General features: G+C 48.3%; 2 protein-coding genes across 6 annotated transcripts in view; one reads left to right on the top strand and one right to left on the bottom strand.

Annotated features, from left to right (window-relative positions):
• The window catches only part of plekhg4 (pleckstrin homology domain containing, family G (with RhoGef domain) member 4), an 87,364-nt gene extending 70,435 nt beyond the window's left edge, over positions 1 to 16,929 (top strand). For all 4 annotated transcript variants that reach the window (XM_084351506.1, XM_084351509.1, XM_084351507.1 and 1 more), the window contains 12 exons: positions 8,660 to 9,576; positions 10,237 to 10,486; positions 10,682 to 10,771; positions 11,668 to 11,892; positions 12,048 to 12,218; positions 13,652 to 13,832; positions 13,944 to 14,060; positions 14,419 to 14,569; positions 14,701 to 14,801; positions 15,256 to 15,443; positions 15,872 to 15,935; positions 16,548 to 16,929. In XM_084351506.1, coding sequence (XP_084207632.1) covers positions 8,660 to 9,576; positions 10,237 to 10,486; positions 10,682 to 10,771; positions 11,668 to 11,892; positions 12,048 to 12,218; positions 13,652 to 13,832; positions 13,944 to 14,060; positions 14,419 to 14,569; positions 14,701 to 14,801; positions 15,256 to 15,443; positions 15,872 to 15,910 — 2,430 coding nt within the window. In that variant the 3' untranslated portion in view covers positions 15,911 to 15,935; positions 16,548 to 16,929. The remainder of the gene's footprint in view (positions 1 to 8,659; positions 9,577 to 10,236; positions 10,487 to 10,681; positions 10,772 to 11,667; positions 11,893 to 12,047; positions 12,219 to 13,651; positions 13,833 to 13,943; positions 14,061 to 14,418; positions 14,570 to 14,700; positions 14,802 to 15,255; positions 15,444 to 15,871; positions 15,936 to 16,547) is intronic.
• A 192-nt stretch (positions 16,930 to 17,121) lies between these two features.
• Positions 17,122 to 19,840, bottom strand: LOC311256457 (uncharacterized protein). 2 transcript variants are annotated; one of them, XM_084351539.1, is made up of 7 exons: positions 19,740 to 19,840; positions 19,623 to 19,656; positions 19,238 to 19,393; positions 18,961 to 19,118; positions 18,735 to 18,861; positions 18,277 to 18,425; positions 17,122 to 17,235 (listed from the first exon to the last, which is right to left on the bottom strand). In XM_084351539.1, the coding sequence occupies exons 2-7, from the start codon at positions 19,639 to 19,641 to the stop codon at positions 17,134 to 17,136; spliced, it is 711 nt and encodes a 236-aa protein (XP_084207665.1). In that variant the 5' UTR covers positions 19,642 to 19,656; positions 19,740 to 19,840; the 3' UTR covers positions 17,122 to 17,133. The 2 variants fall into 2 exon arrangements, with proteins under 2 accessions (XP_084207665.1, XP_084207664.1); XM_084351538.1 differs by having other exon boundaries at positions 19,238 to 19,656; positions 19,740 to 19,823.
• Positions 19,841 to 20,570: the final 730 nt, after the last annotated feature.

Below are 20,570 nucleotides of genomic sequence, written 5' to 3' on the forward strand. Positions count from 1 at the left end.
CTCTTCTCAGAGGACACAGTGAGATAAAACAGTGGAGAACTGTTTGATTCAGAATCAGACAATTGTTGTTGGTGTATAAATATATATATACAGTATACAGACATTATTAGAGAACATTAAACACTAAACTAAAATTATAGTGTAAAGATGTAAAAAGTGATGAAACTCAAATCTGACAAACCAACAAAACACAAACAGCTGTCAGTGTTATAATCCTGCACTCCTCATCAGAAGATCAAAATAAAGTAAGTGAGAGTTTATGACTGCTCTGACAGTTGTTTTAAAACGCATCATAGGAAGCTCCTTCCGCTAAATATGTTGATGTGTAAACTGTTTGAAGTGGGACTCCTCCTCCTCCTCCTCCTCCTCCTCCTCCCTCTCTGAAGGAGCCCTCCCCCCTCCTCCTTTCATCTGGTTTTGTCCCCTCTCCCTCCTCTTTGGTTGACTGGGTCCTGGAGTCCTGCAGGGCCACTGTCCCCAAAAACCAGAGCCTGTCTGGTCCTGTTCAGCCACCGCTCTCCTCCTCCTCGTCCTCCTCCTCCTCGTCCTCCTCCTCCTCCTCTCGTCTCTGCAGCACAATAACAACCACATGGTATTTTAATTAGAGTCTACTGGTCAGCTCTCTTCTCTTTTCCATATTAATATTCTGGCTCAGTTTGACTCGGTTTGACTCGGCACGTCAGCCCAGCGCAGCAGGGATTATCTCCATGACAACAAGGCTACCTGCTTGATGGTGTGTCTTTAACTGACGCAGGGTTTGTCTTCAGTCGGCGACGTTTAAAAATTGCAAGAAGCATTTTTCCCATTTTTCCTACTTTCTGTCACTTTATAGCCCGAACGATTAATCAGTTGAGACAATGATGGAAGTATTTGTCAGTTGTAACTCTGATCACAGCTGACATTCATTTCTGTTGTTCTCATAGAAGCTGTGAAAGACTTCAGGTCTCATCTGATCTGTTAGCATCGTGTTTATCTGCAGCTCTGACAGAAGTTCAGTGGAGTCACTGAGCTCATCAGTCCTGGTGGTCAGACTACCTGCTGACAGGAGCAGGACTGGTTGTACTGGTCAGCTCCCAGTGTGGCTGTGGGACAGGGAGCTCTGACAGTGTTGTGTAGATAAGTTTCAGAGGAAAAGAGACGGGTCCTCGACATGTGTCCTCATCAGGACAGAGACGGATCCTCGACATGTGTCCTCATCAGGACAGAGACGGGTCCTCGACATGTGTCCTCATCAGGACAGAGACGGGTCCTCGACATGTGTCCTCATCAGGACAGAGACGGGTCCTCGACATGTGTCCTCATCAGGACAGAGACGGATCCTCGACATGTGTCCTCAGTAAAACCAAACCCTGGTGAACCTCACAACATGTCTGACCACGTCCGTCTGTTTGTTTTGTCAGCTCTGCCTCTACTCTCTCCAGAGTTTAGTCTCACCCTCCCTCAGATGTGATGTTCACTCAGTTTGTGGGAAACACTTCATGTACCTCAGAGTCAAATCAAATCAAATCAAATCAAATTTTATTTGTATAGCCCAAATTCACAAATCACAGTTTGCCTCAGAGGGCTTTACAATTTGTACAGAGACGACACCCTCTGTCCTTCGACCCTCGATTCGAGTGAGGAAAAACTTGCCCCCCCAAAAAAATAAAGCCCTTTGAACAGGGAAAAAAACATGTGGAAGAAACCTCAGGGAGAGCCACAGAGGAGGGATCCCTCTCCCAGGACGGACAGACGTGCAGTAGATGTCGCATGTACAGAGCAGATCAACGAGTGTTGAGTTTGTGGGAGATTCAGACATTATTTATAAAGTCTGACGTCTCTGCTGCTCAGAGGAGCCACAGAGCATTGTCTTGAATGAATGAATGAATGAATGAATTACTTTTATTATTGTGTCATGCATACTTGTGTGCCCAGCCCGCATGGTCTTATAAGACACCAAGAAAACAAACCGGATCCAGAGCACATCATCAGCACATCGAAGAAATAAGAAAACAAACGGGTTCAAAACCATTATCTAAGAAAAAAAAAAGACAACGCCAAGGTTCAAGAGAAATCATCAGAAATTAATTAAACAAATGTATCTGTCTTCTTTTCCATGCTTGAGAAATAAAGCTAGCAGTTTTAAACACACTGGAATTAAATAACCACTCCAGCTTCTGTTCATCAGAGCACCAAAATATTTCAGGGTTTTGTCCACAGATTTCATGAAATAATACCTCTCTCAAATCGTCATACTTTGTACAATATAAAAGGAAATGAGACTCACTTTCTACTTCATCTAGCTCACACATTTCACATATTCTATTCTCCTCGGGAATATTTTTAAATCGACCGACCTCAACGGCCAGAGGAAGAATACCAGATCTCAACTGTGCAACTGAAGATCTTTGACTTCTCTGTAAACGTGATGTAACATATAACTCAGGACCAAAGTTAGATTTAATCTGCATGTATGTCCTTAATTTTGGTTTTAATAGAACATTGTCAAACCATTTCTCTTCAAATTTCAATAGAAGCTTATTTTTAATGGCGTTAACATTACAACACAAGTTATTCCTGTAAATATACACCATATCCTCCTCCTCAGAAATGGAGTAAATTTCTTTTGACCAGGCAGAACTATGTAATTTACTCCATATAAATACTTTTTTATTTATTCTATCCTCTGCCATTTTGTTTAATCGATTCCACAGTCGAATCATTTCACATTTTCGTTGCACACATCCTGGACTCCAGCCCATATCTCCCTCTATTGCTTGAGTTGGCGCAAATCTATGAACACCCAAAAAACATCTTATAGCTCTTCTGTATAGTATCCATAGCTTTGGACTCTTTAAATCCCCACACTCCTGCAGCATAATTCAGTATGGGAGAGACGCATGCATCATACAGTTGAGTAAATGTAAAGTAACCCAAATCATTACAAACTTTCATTTTATTAATAACTGATCCCAAAGCTCTCCCAGCTGAATCAGCAAGGCACCCAAAACCAGTTTCAAACGTCATAAATTCATCAAGAAAGAAACCTAAATATTTATGAGCTAACATATTCTAGGGCGACTGAATCAAAATAGAGTTTTTGTTTACTTCTTTCCATGCCTTTGTTTCTAAAATGCATTATCTGTGTTTTGCTCTGATTTATCACCAATCTCCATTTATGACACCAAGAACTAACCAAATTTAGCCTATTTTGTAGATCGGACTCAGATTCTGCCAGTAAAATCATATCATCCGCGTATAATAAAATACCTAAATAAGTGTCATCCAAACATAAACCCAGATTATTTTTCTTAATCTGTAGAGCTAAATCATTCACAAACAATGCAAAAAGTGTTGGGGAAAGAATATCACCTTGTTTCAAACCAATCCGTACACATATCATTGATCTCTACACAAGCAACTGGGCTACCACACAGACTCTGAATAGCGTTGTAAAATCTACCATCCACCGCTACTTCCATCAGTTTAAAGGCAAGTAAATCTCTATTAATCCAATCAAATGCCTTTTGGAAATCAAAGCATGAGAAAGTGGGTTTACCTGTGGCGATTCTGGCTCTAATAATAGTTGACACTGAATGAATATGGTCAACACAGGCACGGTGCTTTCTGAACCCATTCTGCTCATCAACAAGACACTGTTTCATTTCCAAATATTGGGTAAGCCTATAATTCAGTATATTAGAATATACCTTATAAACTGTACTAAGGAGACTGATGCCTCTGTAATTAAGAGGCATCCTGGGATCATTCTTTACTGACTTTGGGATGGTTTTATGATGGATTTATGCCATGGTGATGGAAATACACCAAACTCAAAACATGTCTCAAAACATTTAGGACACAGCATTTACAATCCCTGAGAAATTCAAGGAGTGATTCCCCGTGGCTGTTCATGCTTAGGTCTATGGCCACTCGAGGTGGGACATTATCAATATCCCCAATAGTCATCTTTATTTGAAATACGACTGTTAAAGTCTCCGCATAAATAAATGCCATCAGCTTCCAAGGCGTAAACCTGGGCCAGCAGATGACTAAAAAAAGTAACTGAGTCCCGTCCTCTTGTGGATCCCTCTGGTGGTAGGTAGCAGGAAAAGATAACTAAACTATACTGCAGCTCCCAATGCTCCAAACGTACTCCAATTAAGCCGTCCATAGACTTGTCCACTACTTGTATTCTAAAATAGTCCAACAAGTAGTTCTTAACTAAAATACCAACTCGTCCTGATGCTTTTTTGGCTCTTTTATGCAACATCCTGTTGTGACCAAACCAGGAGTAACCTTCAAAATCAATCTTATCATACCGTGATAGATGTGTTTCATTTAATGAAATAATATCAAATAATATCAAATCAAATCAAATTTTATTTGTATAGCCCAAATTCACAAATCACAGTTTGCCTCAGAGGGCTTTACAATCTGTACAGAGACGACACCCTCTGTCCTTCGACCCTCGATTCGAGTGAGGAAAAACTTGCCCCAAAAAAAAAGCCCTTTTAACAGGGAAAAAAACATGTGGAAGAAACCTCAGGAAGAGCCACAGAGGAGGGATCCCTCTCCCAGGACGGACAGACGTGCAATAGATGTCGCATGTACAGAGCAGATCAACGAGATCACAATGTATACAATTATAAGCGATGGTTGACAGGAATGAAAGTACAATATCAGGGTTTAGAGACTGCAATAATGAAATCCTGAGTTTACTGTTCAAATTAGTCCAACCATTAATGTTCCAGTGAACCAGGGACAAACAAGGAGGGTCACCTGAGCTTACAGACTGGGCAGCTCCTCTTCAGCCTCTCCCCCCTGCTGCCGGGGAGCCTGCTCGGGCGGCAGCAGCCGCTGTAACCTCGGCGTAGGTCCGTTTCATCAGGCGGCAGTTCCCCGCGATGTAAAAATCTTTTCCCGCTGGTATCTCCTGGAGAAGCGTTTTAAAGTTGAACTCGAGAATCCGATCTGTAAGAGACTTAGCGGATCTCAGATAAACTTTTTTGAACTGGGTATTGCTCTTCAGCCTCTGTTTACACCTAAGCACCGCCACCTTGTCCTCCACATCAGCGAAGGCAACTTTCACCACACCTGGGCCGGGTCCTCTCGCTCGCATTCTCAGCACTGCAGCAACTCCTGCCGCGGGTTCACACTCCAAACCACTCTCCAGTAGCTCGCTTACTTTTCCATTCAGATCTTCCCCTTCATCGTAGGCCAGACCCAGTATCACAATCCACACATCAGGGTCAAATTTATCAGAGGGTTTGGAGCTAGTTGTCTGTATTTTTTCTTCAAGTGAATCCAGCCGCGACTTTAGGATTCCTATTTCCAAGTCGATATTTTCTCGTATCTCCTTAACGGACTTCTTCAGTTCAACTTTCATCATTTTTTCAAGGGAACCATACACGCTGTCAACCTTGCTGCTAAACTGTTTTTCAATATTATCCATCTTCGTACTTAGCAATTTCATCTCCTTCAGCAACACGTTTGTTTCCTTTTCTTATCTTATCTTTCCTTTGTCTTGTCTGTGACAATGAAACACAGATTTCATGTCCTTCATCAGTCTGTCCACCCTCCTCCTCTTCAGTGATAGTTCACCCCCAAATCAAAAAGCCCTGTCCTCTGACCTGTAGTGCTGATTATCTATCTAGATCCTTTCGTCGTGAGGTGTTGAATTTTGGAGATATCAGTCATACAGACATCTGACTGCTCTGTCTGTGTCTCTGTCCGTCTGTCTGTGTTTCTGTCCATCTGTCTGTGTTTCTGTCCGTCTGTCTGTGTTTCTGTCCGTCTGTCTGTGTCTCTGTCTGTCTGTCTGTGTCTCTGTCTGTCTGTGTGGGAACTGAGCGGCTGCAGTGATCAGGACACATCAGTAGCTAATCAGTTTGAAGAGCAGTCAGCCGACACACACACACACTCAGTTGACCCAGTGGCCTACTGTAGGGGGTGTGTGTGTGTGTCTGATGGTCCATATGGTTTCATTGTTAGACAGCAGCACGACAACAATAAGTTTCAATTATGTTTGTTACGGTTTGAGTCGAGATGATCCTGAAATATCAGTCACTCTGAGGTTTCACTGAACTCTGGCTCTAATCAATCTGTTAATCAATCTGTTAATCAATCTGCTAATCAATCTGCTAATCAATCAGTCATTAAATCTATCACCCCTCCTCGTTCTCTCTCTGGCTGCAGCTCATATCAGCTGTCAACAATTAATGTAATTGACTCAGAAACTTGATGACAAAACTGTTCTGTGTCTAAACTCATCAAAGATCATCTGTGAAGGAGACGCTCCACTCTGTAATGATTCTGTAGTTCAATAACTCCAACAGAGTGAGACCTCTTCAGATGATCCTCTCATGCTATGCGGGGTCGAGGTGAAGTCTCAACAGGTGAGTCTTGAGTCTTCTGCAGAAGATGGTGAGTGACTTTTCTGTCCTGACGTTGGTCGGGAGTTTGTTCCACCACTGAGGCGCCAGAACAGAAAAGAGTCACGACTTCGCTGAGCGGCCTTTGTTTGCTCTCAGCGATGGCGGTACCAGCCGGCCAGCTGATGTAGTAGAGCGAAGTGCTCGCGCTGGGGCGTGTGGTCTGACCAGTGTTTGGAGGTAGATGGGTGCAGTTCTGTTGACGGCCGTGAAGGCCAGTACCATGGTCTTGAATCGGATGCGGGCCGCAACAGGAAGCCAGTGGAGGTCACTGAGGAGGGGGGTCACATGGGAGTAACTGAGCAGAACTGAGGCTGTTACGATTATTTTATCTCCTGAGAGTTCGGGGTCTGGATTCTATCTTCAAGTCTATTTGTCCAAATTCCTCCTGGAGTTAAGAATGAACTAACCAATGAATGACCTGAGTTTGTTTAGCCCCGCCCCTGTGATCACCTGGTGATCACCTGATAGTCACCTGACTCCACACATCACACTTCACAGCAGATTTATAACACTGAATATTATCTGTTCAAACATTAAAGCATAGAAGTTATAAATACAGTGTTTGTGCATCATGAATGTTCCTGTGCAGCGCCCCCTGTTGGTCACGTTACAGTCTGGTGGATTATTTCCCATCAGCCATCAGTGCTGCTGCAGGATTGAACTGATCCTCTCCAGGCCTTGAAAACTTTGGAAGGACCTACTTGGACTAAACACACACACAAACCTCACATGGTGCTTGTGTGTGTGTGTGTGTGTGTGTGTGTGTGTGTGTGCGTGTGCGTGCGCGTGTTAGTGGTGAGGTAACGTGTTATTTGTCTGTAAGAAGACTCATTCAGTCCATCAGTGGAGGGAAGAAGGAGGCCTCTTTTTTTATTTATACCACACACACACACACACACACACACACACACACACACTCCTCCCCCCTCCAACCCTCACCACAAAGGAGGTCGGCTCCTTTGTGGTGACACACACACACACGAACACACACACTTCAAAGCTTTCTCTCTACCAACATGGAGGGTGATGTCATTCTGTGTGTGTGTGTGTGGTTCTGACAGTACAGACTGTCAGAACCACACACACACACAGTACAGAGGAGTGCTGGTTCTCAGGTCAAAGGTCAAAGGTTGTCCTGGGACCACACCCCCTGGTATGATGTCACACATGAGCTCTCTGTCTCTCTCTCTGTCTCAGTTAAATTCAAAGGGGCTTTATTGGCATGAAAGTTTCAATAACAATGTTCGATACTTTTGAAAATGAGTATCGTATCCGGATACAACATTTTAGTATCGATACTTTTTTGAATTTCGATACTTTTGACAACCCTAACATTAACACAACATTAAGATTGATTTATATTAATTATATATACAGTATATCTGCGTCTCTGTCTCAGCCTCACCTGTCGAGCAGTGACCACATGTTGTGTTGTCTTTTGGTTGCCATGATTGTTTGTGTCTTCCTGTTTGGATTGTCAGTTTGTGGTCACTGAGCCTGTACTTGGTGAGCATCTGTCTCTGCTTCCTATCTCTGACAGTAGAGATGTTCTGCTGACTCATCATGTTTTCAGGGCGAGATAAGGTTCTGATCCACTTTGGCTTTTAGTTTCTTCTCTCCAGTGTTGCAGGTTTCTCTACATTGTGTTATAATGTGTTGACTCTGGTTGTGTTGGGAGAGCAGTGTTGCTGTGAGGCTGTCAGACTGTCTGAGAGGGGCAGTCAGCCTCAGGACCAGCTGACAGAGGGGACTCTTCTCTGGGCTCAGCTCAGAGTCTGGAGGGCTTTGGAGTGGAGGCGTCTCTGGCTGGACTTCAGCTGGTTAACAAGTGGAGCGTTCTCTGTTGGATGTTAATTATCAGCGGGTCTCTGCCTCATTCTGCTCTACATGCATGTGTTGGTGTGTTTCTGTGTAAAATGTGTCTGCAGACTTCTGCATGGAAAGACTCTGTTGGATGTTTGTCCCAGCGGGTTCAGTTCTGATGACTGAGTGGACCCAGACTTCACCACCGTACAGCGCAGTGGGCTGGATGACACCATCAGATCTCTGAAGCCAGATTCTGACTGGAGTTTGTAAATGATAAATGTTCTCTTGGTTGCATGTCGGGCTCTTCAGCTGCTTCCTTCAGTGCATCACTGCCATGTTGAAACCCCCTGATGCTGTCATGGTTAAACCATGAGACCATGTCTCTCTCTCACTCTGCCTCTCACTCTGCCTCTCACTCTGTCTCTGTCTCTCTGCAGGTGTATGGCTGGGCACTGGAGGGTATGCGTCACCTAGCTGCCGTCAGTATGGAGGACTGCACGCTGCCAGACAAATGCCAGGCTGTGATTGGCTGCCTGGAGGACTACCATCGCCAGCACCCACCAATCTCAGACGGGCGTTTTGAGGAGATGAAGGCGGTGGCGGGCGAGCTGCGGGGCGAGCGAGGCCTCCGTCAGTGGAGCTTTGCCTGGTCCAAGTGTCAGGAGACCAAGAGGATGTTTGACAGGAAGATGGAGGCAGCGCTGCGGACACGGGACTCCGCCCACAGACAGCGCTCAGACTCCATCCTCAGCAGGAGCTCCACCTCCTCCAGGAGAACCCTGTCAGGACTGTGGGGAGTCCATGAGACCTCCTCATCCTCCCCCTGCCCCGCTGAGGAGGACACCATCACTTCCTCTCCTCCTCATAACAGCTCCTCCTCCCTGCTCCCCATCACCTCCACCCCTCACACCCCCAAGCACACCCCGCTCCTCAAGCGTTTGTTCCGCAGCTCCTCCTCAGAGGAGTCCTCCGACCGGGTGGACATCTGCTCCTCCAGTCCCAGCCTCCCCCGCCTCGGCTCCTTGGCCTGCTCCTCCTCCTCCTCCTCCTCCCTCTCCTCCGCCTTCTCTTCCAGCAGACGGCAGCAGCTACGGAAGACTCAGAGCTTCGACTGTCCCTCCACCCCCGAGGTGACGCGGTACGGTTCTCGTGCCCTCAGCGAGCCGGTGCGTCGAGGAAACACGGGCGTGTTCATCCGTGGTCTGGAGGTCAGCAGCTCCGAGGCGGCCGACCACACACTGTGCCCCAGGACGGGTGCTCACAGCTGGGCAGGACAGGGACTCCGCAGCCCCGGGACACCTGGAACACCCAGAACCACCGGCAGCCCGGCGACAGACTCCCGACCCAGAGGAAGGTGGGTAATCTGAGAGAGGGTGGAGTCAGCTGTAACAAACAAACAGGTGACGATGATGATGTCATACCTGACAAGTTAAGATCCTCACAGACCAGCCAGATAGTTCCCTTCAGTAACTAAGTACATCTACTCAAATATTGTCTTTACTTCAAAGGAAAAGCTTTACCTCACATTTATCTGACAGGAAACACACAAGATACTTTTCAGATTAAGATTTTGCACAAAATATTTGATTCTTAAAAAATGTTTTCAACATAGGAGTTTATTTTTCCAAAGCTCCTTTGACAGATACTGAAGTACTTTTACTCAAACAAAGAGTACATGAGTATTTCTATATTCTGTTCCTTCAGTAAGGATCTGAATTCGTCCTCCATCACTGCTGTCCTCAGTGTCACTCTCACAAAGAGAACAGTATTACTGAAGAACGCCCCCTGCTGGAGGACCAGGGGCTCAGACAGTCTGATGTACTTACAGACTGTAGACAGATCATCACACAGTGACACTGACTGACGAGTCACTGAGCAGAAGAAGAAGATAAAGTGCAAGAGAAGAAGAAAGGACACAGTTAACAGATCAGCAGGTAGTTAAAGAGGAAGTGTAGGAAGGAGCAGCTCAGGTCATCGTGTGTTTACATGTGTGTGTGTACTGTGTATGTTTCAGTAAGCTGCGTCACGTGGTGGAGGAGATGGTGACCACAGAGAGGGAGTACGTTCGCTCTCTGCGTTACATCATCCATCACTATTTCCCTGAGATGGACCGAGCCGACCTTCCTCAGGACCTGAGGGGCAAACGCTCCGTCGTCTTCGGGAACCTGGAGAAACTTCTGGACTTCCACAGTCAGTTCTTCCTCAGAGAGCTGGAATCCTGCTGGAAACACCCGCTGAGAGTGCCGCACTGCTTCCTCCGACACGTAGGACTAACACACACACGCCACGCCACGACACGACACGCCACGACACGCCACGCCACGACACGCCACGACACACATCTGAATGTGATGTTAATGTTAGAGGCACAAACAGGGCCTAAGTGTGTGTGTGTGTGTGTGTGTGTGTGTGTGTGTGTGTGTGTGTGTGTGTGTGTGTGTGTGTGTGTGTGTGTGCAGAAGGAGCAGTTCAGTCTCTACGCTCTCTACAGCAAGAACAAACCAAAGTCTGACGCTCTGCTCGCCAACCACGGGAACTCCTTCTTCAGGGTGAGAACTGCACTCATCGTGACCTTTGACCTCTGAACTCCATTCATGCTTTAACCTGTGTTCACTCTCTGTGACCTCTGACCTCCAGAGGGAGCTGCTGCACATTCCACACATTCTTTAGAGAAAAACATCAACTAACACTGACCCTCCTCCTCCTCTCCTCCTCCTCCTCCTCCTCTCCTCTCCCCTCCTCTCCCTCCTCCTCCTCCTCCTCCTCTCCCTCCTCCTCCTCTCCCTCCTCCTCTCCTCTCCTCTCCTCTCCTCTCCCCTCCTCTCCCTCCTCCTCCTCTCCCTCCTCCTCCTCTCCTCTCCTCCTCCCCTCCTCCTCCTCCTCTCCTCTCCCCTCCTCTCCCTCCTCCTCCTCTCCCTCCTCCTCCTCCTCCTCTCCCTCCTCCTCCTCTCCCTCCTCCTCTCCTCTCCTCTCCTCTCCCCTCCTCTCCCTCCTCCTCCTCTCCCTCCTCTCCCTCCTCCTCCCTCTCCTCCTCCTCCTCCTCTCCTCCTCCTCTCCTCTCCTCTCCCTCCTCTCCCTCCTCCTCCTCTCCCTCCTCTCCCTCCTCCTCCTCTCCCTCCTCTCCCTCCTCCTCCCTCTCCTCCTCCTCCTCCTGCTCCTCCTCTCCCTCCTCCTCCTCCTCTCCCTCCTCTCCCTCCTCCTCCTCCTCCTCCTCTCCCTCCTCCTCTCCCTCCTCCTCCCTCTCCTCCTCCTCCTCTCCCTCCTCCTCCTCCTCCTCCTCTCCCTCCTCTCCCTCCTCCTCCTCCTCCTCTCCCTCCTCTCCCTCCTCCTCCTCCTCTCCCTCCTCCTCCCTCTCCTCCTCCTCTCCCTCCTCTCCCTCCTCCTCCTCCTCCTCCTCCTCCTCCTCCTCCTCCTCCTCCTCCTCTCCTCCTCCTCCCCCCTGCAGAGGAAGCAGGTGGAGTTGGGAGATAAGATGGACCTGTCCTCCTACCTGTTGAAACCCGTTCAGAGGATGAGTAAATATGCTCTGCTGCTAACTGACCTCATGAAGGAGGTGGGCGGGGCTCAGGAGGCGGAGCTTGTGGCTCTGCAGGCTGCCACCAACATGGTCAAGTTCCAGCTTCGCCACGGCAACGACCTCCTGGCAATGGACGCCATCCGAGACTGTGATGTAAGTTTATTAATGCTGAACGACAAAAGATTAAATCTGTCATCACAGACTGAACAAGACCTCCTTCCCTCCTTCCTTCGCTCCTTCCCTCGCTCCTCATTCCCTCTCTCCCTCCTCCCCTCTCTCCTTCCCTCCTCCTCTCCTCCCTCCTCCAGGTGAACCTGAAGGAGCAGGGTCAGCTGATCCGCCAGGATGAGTTCACTGTCTGGACCGGAAGGAGGAAATGTCAGCGTCATGTCTTCCTGTTTGAGGAGCTTGTTCTCTTCAGTAAACCCAAGAAGATGGAGGGAGGGCTGGACGTCTTCATCTACAAACACTCCTTCAAGGTAAAACCAGAATCCACTAGACCGCTCAGACTCCCCCAGACCCCCTCCGACTCCTCCAGACTCCCCCAGTCCCCCTCAGACTCCTCCAGTCCCCCTCAGACTCCCCCAGACCCCCTCAGACTCCTCCAGTCCCCCTCCGACTCCTCCAGACTCCCCCAGACCCCCTCAGACTCCTCCAGTCCCCCTCAGACTCCTCCAGACTCCCCCAGACCCCCTCAGACTCCTCCAGTCCCCCTCAGACTCCTCCAGACTCCCCCAGACCCCCTCAGACTCCTCCAGTCCCCCTCAGACTCCCCCAGACCCCCTCCGACTCCTCCAGACTCCCCCAGACCCCCTCAGACTCCTCCAGTCCCCCTCAGACTCCTCCAGTCCCCCTCAGACTCCTCCAGACTCCCCCAGACCCCCTCAGACTCCTCCAGACTCCCCCAGACCCCCTCAGACTCCTCCAGTCCCCCAGTCCCCCTCAGACTCCTCCAGACTCCCCCAGACCCCCTCAGACTCCTCCAGTCCCCCTCAGACTCCTCCAGACCCCCTCAGACTCCTCCAGACTCCCTCAGACTCCTCCAGACTCCCTCAGACTCCCTCAGACTCCCCCAGACCCCCTCAGACTCCTCCAGACTCTCTCAGACTCCCCCAGACTCCCCCAGACCCCCTCAGACTCCCTCAGACTCCCTCAGACTCCTCCAGACTCCCTCAGACTCCTCCAGACTCCTCCAGACCCCCTCAGACTCCTCCAGACTCCCCAGACTCCCCCAGACCCCCTCAGACTCCTCCAGACTCCCCAGACTCCCCCAGACCCCCTCAGACTCCCTCAGACTCCTCAGACTCCTCCAGACTCCCCCAGACCCCCTCAGACTCCTGGGGAGGTCTGAATTGAGTTCATAGGTCATCGGGGAGGCAGGACAGGAAATTGTCAGTGATGGCTACTGAAGCTAACGAGCAGGTTACTCACACAAGCAGGTTGCTGGAGAGTCGCTGCTATTTCCCCCCAACATCGTCTTTTTTGAGTCTGATGGTCGTCCCTCGACGACACGGCTACTTCGCTGTTCCACCTGACGGTAGCACCCGTCTTCCTCTTCGCCATGTTTGCATGTACACATCAGAGCACTCTGTCTTCCTATTGGTCAACGTCACAGAACAGGTCGCAGGAGATGTCAGACCAGACTAGGCAGGAAGGTGCAAAAAGTTGCTAGACTTTTTGTCGAGGTGTCGTGGAACGTCCCAGACACAACATCGCTGTTAGGGGCCGACGCTAGAAATGAGACGGCCGCGACCAGATCGTGTGAAAATCATCCTGAATTGGTGTCGTCTGATCCATCTCTGACATGTTCTGGAGCAATGTAGACCAAAATCTCTAAATTCAGCAGAGCATTAAAAACAGTCTTCACCTGTCTCCAATTGAAGGACTCACTGAGCTCCTCTTTGTCCCTCAGACAGCAGATGTAGGTCTGACAGAGTCCTCAGGAGACAACGGGCTGCGCTTTGAGATCTGGTTCAGAAGGAGGACGTCCAAGAATCACACCTTCATCCTTCAGGCCGCCACAGCAGACGTCAAACTGGCCTGGACCACCGACATCGCCCGAATCCTGTGGACCCAGGCCACCAGGAACAAAGGTAGAGACAGGAGAGGGGGAGGAGGCAGAGCTGCTGTCTGTCTGTGTCATCACCTTCATCACCTGAGATCATTACCTTCATCACCTGTGTGTGTGTGTGTGTGTGTGGCAGAGATGCGTCTGAAGGAGATGGTGTCGATGGGAGTCGGCAACAAACCGTTTCTGGACATCCAGCCGAGCGAGGCCGCCATCAGTGACCGAGCTGTTCACTACATCATGAAGAGTCGAGGTGACGCACAGAAAAACACAGACTGATCGATCAATTAGCTATCGGCTACTTTAACAATCGACCAATCTGGTTGAGTTGAGTTGTTGAGTTACACGCAAATATTTTGTTTTCTTTCTTGTCTATGACGTAAACTGAATCTCTCTGTGGACGAAACACTGATCAACACTGATCAACATGTTAAAGACCAAACAACTAATCAATGAATCCATCAGACCAACAGGATGTGATGTCACTGATGGTTTATACCTGCTCGTCAGTGAGAGAAGCTCTGATGATGATTCAGTGTGAAACTCCTCCACTGATTCATGATCAGTGATCAATACTCACTGGATCATTTCTGTTGATTGATCGTGTTCAGGTGCCAGAACGCGGGCGTCCATCGCCGTCTCTGTCTTCGATCACTCGAACCCTTTCAAACGAGGAGTAGTGACCTCTGACCCCTCATCATCATCATCATCAGGCCCGTCTTCATCTAGCCTGCTGGGGCCGCTCAACCTGCACATGTACAGGTACACACACACACACACACACACACACACACACACACACACACACACACACACACCTGTACACACACACACACACACACACACACACACACGCCTGTCCAGTTTTCTAACCATGTCTCCTGCTCCTCCAGTCAAACCCTGTCCTCCGGCCCTGCTGCCGAGAGCTCCTTCATCACCTCCTGTATTGAGGAGGACGAGCAGGAGCATGAGACCAGCAGCCAGCCCTCCATGAGTACGTTAACACACACACACACACACACACACACACACACACCCTGCAGTCGTTATCAGAGATGAACAGGTGTTCATCCTCTCAGATCAGTTTATATATTGGTTATTGGTTCTGATCTCTCAGGCTGTGACGGTGGAGGCTCCTCCGTCACTCTGATCTCTGGGACTGTGATGGAGATATTGATTAAAGGACTGATTGATAACGATGATCAGTCGATCAACATGTGACATCAGAGACGTCAGTGATTTCTGTTTACAAGAGACAGATTAAACACAGTGGAGACATCCTGACTTGTTGTCCAGACACACTGGATCCTACATTTCCCACGATGCACTTGGATAGTCTTTCATCACAGCCAGCTAAAACCAAGTCTGTAACACAGACGCTCTGTTTGTAGTGTGATGACATCATCAGATTTATGTTTTTAATCAGCAGACTGTTTCTGTCTTTTCAGCCACGGAGAGTTCAGGTTCGTCGTCTCGCTGTCTGTCCGGCTCCACCGGCTCCGACAGCGGCTGCATCTCCTCACACCTGCAGGAGGCGCTGCCCGAGGAGCCCAGCCCCTCTAGCCAGCCCTCCTCCTCCTCCTCTTCCTCCTCCTCCTCCAACAAACAGCACCTCAACAACCAGTACATTTCACCTGTGAGTACAGAAAGTCAGAGACTCCACCTGCTGCTCACCTGCTCACCGTCTGCTTCATCATGTTGATGTCGTGTATCTGAAGGTTAAAGTGTGAGAACGTGTGGAATCATTCAGCTATGGTGTAGATTTGTCTCATCATGATGTAATAATGTCAGTTAAGTTCCTCTAAATCTTCATTGATCATTTATTCTGATTCACAATGATCATTAAAAATAAACACATTGATCAGAACAAAGACGGGATGAATGAATGAATAAGGACTTTTATTTTGAAGAGTCACGTCAGTGTGTAAACATTAAGGTTGTGAGCTGCATCTGGTTAAATGACTGATCAGTGATTAATTGATCAGTTATTGACAGGAAGTGAATGGTGTTGAGCAGCTGTGATGTGTTCCCATGGTAACTGTCCGTCTGTCCGTCCGTCCTCAGAAAGCAGCTCCAGTCATCAGCCCAGCCACCATCGTGTGAGTCAGCTGACCTGAAGGACTCGACTGTAAGTGAACGCATCATCACTGCACCTGTCACTGGCCTAATGTTCTGACTGATCAGTGGTCCTGACACAGCTCCCTAAAACTGTCTCTGTCTCTCTGTCTGTCCCTCTCTCTCTGTTTGTCTCTCTGTCTCTGTCTGTCTCTTTCTCTCTCTGTCTCTCTGTGTCTGTCTGTCTCTCTGTCTGTCCCTCTCTCTCTATCTGTCTCTGTCTGTCTCTTTCTCTTTCTCTCTCTCTGTCTCTCTGTGTCTGTCTGTCTCTTTCTCTCTCTCTGTCTGTCTCTCTGTCTGTCTGTCTCTCTCTGTTTGTCTCTCTGTCTCTGTCTGTCTCTTTCTCTCTCTCTGTCTCTCTGTCTCTATCTGTCTCTGTCTGTCTCTTTCTCCCTCTCTCTCTGTTTGTCTCTCTGTCTCTATCTGTCTCTGTCTGTCTCTTTCTCTCTCTCTGTCTCTCTGTCTGTCCCTCTCTCTCTGTTTGTCTCTATCTGTCTCTTTCTCTCTCTCTGTCTCTCTCTCTGTCTGTCTGTCTCTCTGTGTCTGTCTGTCTCTTTGTCTGTCTGTCTCTCTGTGTCTGTCTGTCTCTCTGTCTGTCCCTCTCTCTCTGTCTGTCTCTCTGCAGGTCAGTCTGCGTCCTGCTGCAGTGTGGACGTCCTGATTGGTCGTCCCTGTTGCTCGTGTGTGTTCTGTAAATATGAACTGTAATAATAATTCATATGAATTGTTAGTTGATCACTTCTGTAGTTTGACTAGTCACAGCTGCTGTTTGTTGAGCTGATCCAGAGTCAGTCTGCCAGCAGCTCGTCAAGGTGTGTGTGTGTGTGTGTGTGTGTGCGTGCGTGTGTGTGTGTGTGTGTGCGTGCGTGCGTGCAGGCGTGTGTGTGTGCAGGTGTGTGTGTGCGAGCTGGTCTGAGGTCAGCTGGACTCACTGTACATGTGTGTAAATACACAGCTCGTGTCTGCTGTCACTTTCTTACTTGAATAATAAAGTTTGTTCAAACTGACCTGGGCTGCAGTCTGAGGTTCATCTGAACATTTGTGTTAGCTCCAATGCTAACCGCTGACTGCTGCTAAAACCCCAGTGTTTACATTCAACAATTTCCCCCTGCTCCCAGGCTTTGTGCTAAGCTAGGCTAACCCACACACAGGTCCTGGACCCGTCTATGTCCTGAGCACACAGAGATGAATCATGTGACCACTGTAACATCTCAGTTTATTGTGTATCGGTCGGCTGATCTGAGGTCAGCTGAAGTCTGTTTCAGTCTGAAGTTTTCCTCCAGCGTCGACAGCAGACGACTCTTCATGGTCTCCTGAAACAGAGAGGTCAGTGAGGCTTTGTTTCATATCATAACATCGATTACATCATAAACGTGTATATGAAATGTTCTCAGAGATATGTAATATAAATTAGTATTGTCTGACACTAACTATCACCACATTAACATTATTTATCTAATGTTTCATCATTTAAACAACAGATCAGGTCTAAAAACAGGTTCCTGATCTCGTCTCTTAAACTGTACAAGTTTTTCTTTAAAGGTCCCATATTATACTGTTTTTCATCAATTTCACACAGCTGTCAGGTCCAACAACACTGTATTCGAAATGTCTTGCCCCAAACCCATCAGTGGTCCTGAATTTCAGCTGTCTGAAAGTGGCTCAGGTGAGCTCTGCTGAGAACAGGCTGTTTCTGTGCCTGCACCTTTACATGCTAATGAGCTCCGTCTGTCAGCGCTGTGCCTGCCACACGCCCCTCTCTGGGAGAGGATGCCGCTTATGGTAGCGGTAGCATGCGCTAATGTTTACGGTGGATGTATCGCTATGGCTCGCCGAGATGCTGTCGTTCAACTGGTTGTATAAGCTTAATAAGCCACACAACCACCCGGCTCCCATCCCCCACTGACCTGCAACAGGTAACATCTAAAAACAGCTAGCGAAAGCTGTGTTTGTCTCCAACACAGTCTCCAAACTCTTGGACACTGTTCGCATAGTGTCTGTCTCCAGTCTGCACGTGTTTCCAGGCTTTTTAATGTGACAACCGAGCTCCCTCGTAATATTATTAACATTAAACTCGCTTCAAACGCCGTTGCATAGCGGACCGAAGCGGAGAATCTAATCAGCCTGTAGGAGCCCCGTTTTACCAGCGGGTGTGCTGCAGAGACGGTGCAGGACTCGTTTGCTTTCCTCATTCTGGGAGTTAGTTGGCTCAGGGAGGACCAGTTTGTATATGTAGAGACCAGAGAAAACCTGTTTGTCATAATATGGGACCTTTAAACTGACTGAAATATCAGAATGACGCTGTGCAGACGGAGCAGCTGATTGGACGATGAAGTTGTGTTTGTGTCACTGACCAGTTGTCGTTCAGTTCTGTCCAGTTTCGTCCTCAGCAGGACCAGGTCACCTCTCGGTGACATCCGTCTGAAGCTGACCCCGCCCTCGCCCTGTGTGACTCCGCCCCCTGCAGGCTGCAGCAGCTCTGACAGAAGGTCGTACGCTCCACCTGCACGCGCGCGCACACACACACACACACACACACACACACACACACACACACACACACACACACACACACGTGAGAAAACACCTGGTTCTGGTTTGTTCTGGCTCTGAGCTCAAAAAACAGACTCAGTAATTAATGTGATCAGATACACAGTGGTGTAGAAATCATTAATCAATGCATCAGAAAATTAATGTGCAGCAGTTTTTATCGGCAATTGATTATTTTTAAGAAGTTCAGAGTTCCTCTGTTCTCATCATTAAAAGAATCAGAGCGACGTCATCGTGTCTCCTGCAGGTGGAGGTGTTTTACTGAGGAACTGTTGGTGTCGGTGAAGCGACCCGGGTCCGGTCCAGTGCTGCTCCACCAGCTGCAGAAGACCTCCGAGCACCACCGACAGCTCCGACACACCAACACACCGACGAGACGGCCTGTCACTCTGAAACACACCCGCACACACACAGGTGAGCGAGGTAACGGGTCACATGACCAGACAGACACTCAGCTGTTCACACGACTGAATCTTCTACCTACTGACCTGCAGGGACCCAGTGCAGGTGTCAGACCAGGTGTGGCCCCGCTCATCCCCGAGGAGCCGGACGCCTCGCTGACGGTCAGCAGAAACTTCCTGCCAGCGTCGAGTGACATCACTGAGATCTACATTTCCTGTAACGGCACCGCCCCCTGCTGGTGAGTCTGTAGGGAGGGAAACAAGGAGGTAAAGAAGGAGAGGAGGAGGAAGAAGTGAAGGACGCAAGGAAAAGAGGTAGAGAAGGAAGGATAGGAGATGAGGAAGGAGGCCTGTGACCTCTGACCTGAGGCTGAAGGCAGCAGAGGAGGAGTTAACACTGTGTGACCTCCTCCTGGGTCCTCCTCACTCAGCCTTGAGTCCTGACTGAAGGTCACTCTCCTGCTCCTGATTGGTCCAGAACGCAAACATGAGCGAGAAGGCGGAGCCACAGGACACCTGTCTGCACGACACAGGAAGTTAGTTAACGTGACAGACTGCTTTTCATTATGTTGATGTGTCTCCTCGTTTCCTTCACTTGTCTCCTCCTTGCGAGGACACGAGGAGGAACAGTAGCGTAATGAAAAGCTGCCACAGACAGCATCACAGTCCCCGTTTGATTGACAGGTGGTTTGTGGGAAATGTAGTTCAGAAACATGGAGGACAGATGAGACTAAAAGATTAAATCTTACCTTCATCACTGCTCCTCATTAGGACACATCAAACCTGGAGAGAGACAGAGAGAAGGAATAAAGTAGAATAGGAAGTGTGATCCTGTCTGTGCTCTGCTGACAGGTGCGCTGACTCACCTGAGGAGACACCTGAAGATCCAGGTCCTCTCAGCTGGTCTGGACTCCTGCAGAGACGATCATGTGAAGACTTCCTGTCCCGCTGCAGGTGAGTGTTTGTGTTTGGTCGTCAAGGAAACAGTTTGGCAAACACAACACACACACACACACACACACACACACACACACACAGGTCTGACCTCGTTATCAGATCGTTAGTAATAATTAAAAATTAAGTAATTTTAACAAAATGAGGAGCAGCAGTTGATTGGCTCTCTGAGTATGAACCAAAGTTAATCCATCATTTCTTTAATTATTGACTCGTTACAGTTTCTCTTCTGATTCATCAAAACTGACATCAGTCAGATCTGAACATCCTTAGAACAAAAGTTGTTTGATCAGCTGACGCTGTGATGACATCACAGAGCAGGAAGTGGAAGACAAACAGAAATCATTTTCAGTTTTTACACCAAAATCAGAAGGAAAATGTGTGGTCTATAAAAGATTGAGAGCAGAAAAACATCCAGCTGCTGATCAATAACTGAGCTCTCTACAGTTAACTGCTGATCAATAACTGAGCTCTCTACAGTTAACTGCTGATCAATAACTGAGCTCGCTACAGTTCACTGCTGATCAATAACTGAGCTCTCTACAGTTAACTGCTGATCAATAACTGAGCTCTCTACAGTTAACTGCTGATCAATAACTGAGCTCGCTACAGTTAACTGCTGATCAATAACTGAGCTCTCTACAGTTAACTGCTGATCAATAACTGAGCTCTCTACAGTTAACTGCTGATCAATAACTGAGCTCTCTACAGTTAACTGATCACTTTCAAACTGATTTCATGAA

This window comes from Pagrus pagrus (genome assembly GCF_965226575.1).
Source record: "Pagrus pagrus genome assembly, chromosome: 1".
Taxonomy (NCBI): domain Eukaryota; kingdom Metazoa; phylum Chordata; class Actinopteri; order Spariformes; family Sparidae; genus Pagrus; species Pagrus pagrus.